Below are 7,804 nucleotides of genomic sequence, written 5' to 3' on the forward strand. Positions count from 1 at the left end.
TATTGTCCTAAGATTATAGTGCAACTGCCATTTAGTGCACTTAAAAAACACACACACAACATTAAAACACAATAGGACATGACATAAGTTACAGAAAGAAAAAAAGGTTTAAAAATATCAAAAAGTAGCATCATAGCCATAAATAATTAATTGTTGGATTATTTAGTGTTTTATGGCTCATGGAAAAGAAAACTGTCCCTGACGGAAGGTTTCAAGTTTTAATCGATCTGAAGAGCCTACCTAAGGGCAACGAATCAAATACTGTAGGTGGTGGGCTGGGTGGGAGGAGTCTGACATAATGGACCTAACCCTCTTTAGGCACTGGGAGCTGTAGATCTCCTCTAGGGAGGGCAGAGGACAACTGATTATCTTTTGTTGGAGAGTTATCTGCAAACTTCATCATTTTATTTTTGTGATGGGTTTAGAAGACACATTCATAAGTATAGAGAGCATACAGGAGCGGACTCAGCACAGAGCCCTGGGGTGATCCTGTGCTGAGTGTAAGAGAGGAGGATACATGAGAACCAAATTTCATAGTTTGTAGTCTATTGATTAAGAAGTCCTTTATCCAAGCACAAGTAGAAGGAGGGAGCTGCAGGTTCAGTAATTTATTTATCAGGATATCAGGAATGATAGAGTTAAAGGCTGAGCTATAAATCTATGAAAAGCAGCCTTACATAATTTCCTGCATGCTCTAGATGATTAAGTGCATCGTTGAGGGCGATGACAATGGCACCCTCAGTGCAGTGGGTTTGCTCTGTAGGCAAACTGATAGGATCAAATGATGGAGGAAATTACCCTCAATCCTTTGTTTGTATGACTTAATTGGCAGCTTTAATGCCCCTCTTCAAATTTGCTTGGGCCATGCAATACTGAACTCTATCCCCAGCTCTATATGCAATGTTACGGTCATGTATGAGAGTTCAGAATTCTCTCGTCATCCATGGTTTTTGGTTTGGGAACATCTGAAGATGTTTTTTAACAGTGACGTTCTCAGTAACAATATGAGATGTATCATAGAACAGCATGTGTATATTCTCCCAGGTCTTGATTTTCAAAAACACTCCACTCTCTCTGTCCAAGTGCTGATCAGTCTTCTGATGGGCTTTGTTTGTCTTCCACTAGGGGTGTATGCTGGCATGGTGCAGTGACAGATGGTCTAACTGACCTACATGTGGTTGTGGCAATGCCCTCTATGCTTGCTTAATATTGCAATATACATGATCTAATAGGCTATGCTCTTCTCTCTCTCTGATGGCATGCTTCACATGTGAAATTTGGAAGAACAGTCTTTAGGCATGCCTGGTTAAAATCACCAGCTATTATGTGCACCCCATCAGGATGAGCATGTTGCTGTATGCTTAAGTACTCGTAATTAGAGTATATTACATCATATAATGTTCATAATCAGATTACAATTACTTTTCCATAAGAGTTCCATGATTATTACATATTATTTACACAATGGCAGTAAATCACTCTTTTTCTTATATTTCCTTTCTAAAAAATCCTACTGTGTGTTATACCATTTGGATTTGAATATATTCACACTATATAATGCCCATATTAAAATTATTCCTAGCCATGCTTTTAAATTTGGGTGAGACAGCACCTCTCAAATTAGACCATGTTTGAAACACAGGGATTGTCAACCATTTTTATGATTAAGTTAATTATTAGCTTTCTATCAACTCAAAAACCTACTGCAGTTCTTTCATTAAGCATAGTTTTGGAAAACCCTAATGCATCTTACAACATTGATTTTTAAAAATTTAATATATTTTCTTTCTCTTGCTTTTTTATATAAATATGGTGTTAAATGGTATGTAAAAAAAAAATCGATAAAAGTAATCTAAAAAAGTAGTCAGAATACACTGTTACTAACAGTTTTCATCAGGGGCATCATGATTTTTTTTAGGGGTATGTGCACAAATGCAAAACACCTTTATAAATTATTTGATCTATAATTTGTGATGGGCAAAGTAGACTAATACTGTAATCTATTAACTACACATAAAATTATTTTTTTACTTAAGTCCCAGATATGGGTGTCATGCCATAAAATATATCACTTTGAATGGCCATGACACCTCTGGTTTTCATAATCTAATTTATATTTAGTCATGGACATCAATTTGTAAGTAATCTACCCAGCTCTGTTACTAATTTTGATCTGTGCAATAAATCTTTTTTTTTTTTTACCAAAGGTAACCAATCAGATATTCCCGGTTTGGACGTACTCGTACCTGGCAGTGCTGGTTCCCGTCTTCCTTTTCACAGAGTGGCTACGTTACAAACCTGTGGTGGTCTTCCAGTGTTTAGTCCTGTTCTCCACCATGGCGATGTTGCTGTGGTGTAATGGTGTACCAGAGATGCAGGCCATACAGTTCACGAGCGGATTGGTGACATCGTGCGACGTTGCTTACTTCACGTACCTCTACAGTGTGGTGGAGTTGAAGCACTACCTGAAAGCCACCTCATACTGCCGGACAGCCCAGCTGCTGGGCAACACCGCTGGTTCAGTGTTGGGCCAGATCCTAGTCTCTTTTGAACTGATGTCCTATAACTACATTCTAGTGTTTACACTGGTTCTCACTGCCATTGCACTGATCACCTCCATTCTTCTCCCAATGCCCAAGACAAGTATGTTCTTCCACCAAAGGAGGAGTGCTAGTGGAGAGACTGATGGTGAAGGGTATGCTGAGACAGAGGAGGAACTTCAGAACAATGGCCAAAAAGATGGCGTAGAGTTGAATGGATCCAAACAACTGCAGCCAATACCGGAAGGTTCTGGTAATTGTGATAACAGAAGTGCAAAAAATTCCAGGTCAGGTAGGACTAATGAGTTGAACCTGTCATATTGGTAAAACCAAATGGTTAAACAATGAGTGCTGCAGTAATGAGTCCTAAACCATGTAAAATAAGTGCTATTTGCACTTCTGTCTCCATCGTCCCAAAGTCAGTGTTTTTCATTTATTTAGATTTTTTGGTTAAATGTCTGAAATAAGGTCTGTGATTAAGATATTTTGCCATTATTGTAATTTTCTTTCAAGCATTTATGCCATGAAAAAGTTGCTAATTGCTGGTTGGTAATAAGCTTCTAAATGAGGAAAATTCCTTAACTCGGTATTCTGCTTTTACAGTCTAACCAAGAACTTAAAGGGTTACTCCACCCTAAAATGATTTTTTTTTCATTAATCACTTACCTCCATGTCGTTTCAAAACCATAAAAGCTTAATTTGTCTTCAGAAAACAATTAAAGGTATTTTGAATGATAACCGGGAGGCTTGTGACTATCCCATAGACTGCAAAGTAAAATACACTGTCAAGGTCCAGAAAAGTATAAAAAGCATCTTCAGAAAACTCCTTCGGCTATCAGTGGTTCGAAGCAGTGAAAATACTTTTTGTACGCAAAGAAAACAAAAATAAATAAGAGAAGACAAATTGTTAAATAAAGTAATTATTTTTGTTTTCTTCACGTGCAAAAAGTATTCTTGTCCCTTCATAATGTTACAGTTGAACCACTAGATGGACTATTCTGACAATGCTTTTTATACTTTTCTGGATCTTGAAAAAAAAGTGGATCAATAACTAAAATGTGCATTTTCTTCCATGTTTAAAGTATCAATGAAATGGAAGTACAGCAAGCTGATTCCTAGAAAATCTAAATGGGGTGCAATTCTGCTGTCCATATGATATCCCAGGTGGCTGTGGTGATGTTCTGCTCCGATTGGTGTGGGACTTCCTGCAGTGTTTCTCCTCAAATAAACTGCTTGTCTGGTCAGCGTGGTGGGCGCTAGCTACCGGTGGCTACTACCAGATAATAAACTACGTCCAGTTGCTGTGGGAGTATGTGGAGCCGTCTAGTAACTTCGCGGTCTACAATGGAGGAGTGGAGGCTCTCTCAAACCTGTTAGGTGAGTAGACAGGACTCTTATTTATTATGAACTCAGTTAAATCTAGAAAATATGCCCAATATAGATCTTAGTCAGTGTAGAACCATATTTTATTTTAGACAGTAATGAAACAAGGCTTTGAGGGATAGAAGTGCAGTGTGTTAAATAGATTGCACTTATGTTTTAACAGACTATTCAGCTTAAAGTTTCTAGAAAATAAAAAGATTTCAGTAGACAAAAACTGCATCAATCAGTTTTGAAAATTGTGTGTTGTGAAAAGAATGTGATCTAGGACATTAATACAGTGCGTACCACTGTAAAGAGTAATTAAGTCTATGTATCACAGCCTTGTTTTCTTTCTTTGTTAAATGGCATCTAACCTAACTTTAAGATCCATCTTGGCATCCGAAATCAACATTACTATACAGAATGTGAAAAACAGTAGGCCAAAAGAGCAGGCCTAGGATGTCTGAATACACAGTAGGTGAAAAGTACCCACATTTGTGCATTTAATGGACATTTTACTATCCCATGAGGCCATGGGAGAGGATTTGTGATTGGCAGTAAAGAGACACACTGAAGGTCACATGACCATATCAACATGGCAGATGTAGTACTTTCAAATTTCATTCACACTACACTGAAAAGAACTTCCAAGATTTACTTGAAAAAATCAATTTTAAGTAGATTTTACTGTTCTAATATCAATTACAACTTATTATCAAGTAAAATCTAGCATACTTACTACTGAACTTAACATTCACAAAGAAATTAAATGTAATACCACTCCAGTTAAGTAAATATGACTAAATTGAAACTACAGGGCTTTAGAGTGTATTTGAATGTTTCTCACTGGACATGACTGCACCACAGGTGCCGCGGCGGCGTATGGCATCAGTTTTTCATCTGTTGACTGGTCTCGCTGGGGTGAGGTGGCTCTGGGCACGCTCTCGGCGCTGGAAGGTGGCGCACTCTTCGCAATGGTCTTCAGCGCCAACATCTGGGTCTGCTACTGTGGCTACATCATCTTTAAGAGCCTCTACATGTTGCTCATCACCATCGCCATGCAAGTCCTGTTCAAAATACGTGACTTCTTTTAAACTCCTGCTCAGATTATATTTATTAGAAATCAAGTTAGATGTTATCATGGACAGACTTTTTGCTGAATATAACCTATCCCTGCTTCAAATTAATTGCATAATTACATGATAAACATTCATGAAAGTGTACATTACCTTATCTGACCCCTTGCTGGTTTCATCTTAATTGGTGGTAAAGATTTTGGAATGCTAAGTCCAAATTCCGAGACCTGTTGTTTTAAGTTGCGTCAATGCAAAGCATGGCAAAGTTTATAAAGAGTAGATGCTATAAATAAATGTGCACATTGCATAGGTTAAGAAAAATATTTTTGCTTGAAATAGCTTAAAATAAAATAGCATTGACCGAAATCAAATTATTTCATTTTTTCTTTTAAAACTAAAATATATATACCCAATCTATACAGTATGTACATTAATTCCTACTAATATATATATATTCCGACTCTTTGTCAGGAATCATTTTCCAGGACATTTTTAATTTAATTATGGTGGCCATAAAAGACAAGTATCATGCCCTAAAGTTATTAATTCCCTCTCTCCAGATATCTTTAAAAGAGATACAGTTTGGCCATGACTTAAATATAAAATCAGCTCTTTGATATGAGCTCTTATTTATACATTAACCAATTTTAGTGCCACAGCAAAAAAAAAAAAAAAAAAAAAAAAAAAAGAACTTAGTTTTTGTAAATTTACATTTAACAGACACAGTTATCCAAAGCGACTTAGTAATGATAATATTAAAGAAAACAATATTTTAAAACATTAGCATGTATCCTGCAAATATTTTTGATGACTGAATCAATTCTGTTCATATTTTTTACAAGCAAATGGGACAATTGTTATTAATATGAATATATATATATACAGTCTTGTTCAAAATAATAGCAGTACAATGTGACTAACCAGAATAATCAAGGTTTTTAGTATATTTTTTATGGCTACGTGGCAAACAAGTTACCAGTAGGTTCAGTAGATTGTCAGAAAACAAACAAGACCCAGCATTCATGATATGCACGCTCTTAAGGCTGTGCAATTGGGCAATTAGTTGAAAGGGGTGTGTTCAAAAAAATAGCAGTGTCTACCTTTGACTGTACAAACTCAAAACTATTTTGTACAAACATTTTTTTTTCTGGGATTTAGCAATCCTGTGAATCACTAAACTAATATTTAGTTGTATGACCACAGTTTTTTAAAACTGCTTGACATCTGTGTGGCATGGAGTCAACCAACTTGTGGCACCTCTCAGCTGTTATTCCACCCCATGATTCTTTAACAACATTCCACAATTCATTCACATTTCTTGGTTTTGCTTCAGAAACAGCATTTTTGATATCACCCCACAAGTTCTCAATTGGATTAAGGTCTGGAGATTGGGCTGGCCACTCCATAACATTAATTTTGTTGGTTTGGAACCAAGACTTTGCCCGTTTACTAGTGTGTTTTGGGTCATTGTCTTGTTGAAACAACCATTTCAAGGGCATGTCCTCTTCAGCATAGGGCAACATGACCTCTTCAAGTATTTTAACATATGCAAACTGATCCATGATCCCTGGTATGCGATAAATAGGCCCAACACCATAGTAGGAGAAACATGCCCATATCATGATGCTTGCACCTCCATGCTTCACTGTCTTCACTGTGTACTGTGGCTTGAATTCAGAGTTTGGGGGTCGTCTCACAAACTGCCTGTGGCCCTTGGACCCAAAAAGAACAATTTTACTCTCATCAGTCCACAAAATGTTCCTCCATTTCTCTTTAGGCCAGTTGATGTGTTCTTTGGCAAATTGTAACCTCTTCTGCACATGCCTTTTTTTTAACAGAGGGACTTTGCGGGGGATTCTTGAAAATAGATTAGCTTCACACAGACGTCTTCTAACTGTCACAGTACTTACAGGTAACTCCAGACTGTCTTTGATCATCCTGGAGGTGATCATTGGCTGAGCCTTTGCCATTCTGGTTATTCTTCTATCCATTTTGATGGTTGTCATCCGTTTTCTTCCACGTCTCTCTGGTTTTGCTCTCCATTTTAAGGCATTGGAGATCATTTTAGCTGAACAGCCTATCATTTTTTGCACCTCTTTATAGGTTTTCCCCTCTCTAATCAACTTTTTAATCAAAGTACGCTGTTCTTCTGAACAATGTCTTGAACGACCCATTTTCCTCAGCTTTCAAATGCATGTTCAACAAGTGTTGGCTTCATCCTTAAATAGGGGCCACCTGATTCACACCTGTTTCTTCACAAAATTGATGACCTCAGTGATTGAATGCCACACTGCTATTTTTTTGAACACACCCCTTTCAACTAATTCAACTAATTGCCCAATTGCACAGCCTTAAGAGCGTGCATGTCATGAATGCTGGGTCTCATTTGTTTTCTGAGAATCTACTGAACCTACTGGTAACTTGTTTGCCACGTAGCAATAAAAAATATACGAAAAACCTTGATTATTCTGGTTAGTCACATTGTACTGCTATTATTTTGAACAAGACTGTATATATATATATATATATATATATATATATATATATATATATATATATATATATATATTATATATATATATATTTTTTTCTTACTTTAAGCAAGAGACAAGATAGAATAAAAATATTAGTACATGAACTAGATTTATTTGCTCTATTACAGGCCAAACTTGCCTTTATCTGTAGCCGTTTGAAATGAGCGCCAAACAAAGATCTTACATGAGCATTTTTTGATTAAATAAACTAGATTAAATCATTTCAAAACTAAAACATATTGGTCTGTCTTCAGCTTTGTGAAATTATACTACATAAAACATCCGCACAAAA

General features: G+C 36.6%; 1 protein-coding gene across 1 annotated transcript; it reads left to right on the forward strand.

Annotated features, from left to right (window-relative positions):
* The first annotated feature begins 698 nt into the window (after nt 1–698).
* Nucleotides 699–5,160, forward strand: LOC113078813 (thiamine transporter 2-like). Its single transcript, XM_026251127.1, has 4 exons — nt 699–746; nt 2,208–2,811; nt 3,660–3,917; nt 4,770–5,160. Exons 1-4 carry the CDS (start codon nt 699–701, stop codon nt 4,994–4,996), a joined length of 1,137 nt encoding a protein of 378 aa, XP_026106912.1. The 3' UTR covers nt 4,997–5,160.
* The last annotated feature ends 2,644 nt before the right edge of the window (nt 5,161–7,804 follow it).

The sequence above is a fragment of the Carassius auratus genome, unplaced genomic scaffold (assembly GCF_003368295.1).
Source record: "Carassius auratus strain Wakin unplaced genomic scaffold, ASM336829v1 scaf_tig00026611, whole genome shotgun sequence".
NCBI classification, from domain to species: domain Eukaryota; kingdom Metazoa; phylum Chordata; class Actinopteri; order Cypriniformes; family Cyprinidae; genus Carassius; species Carassius auratus.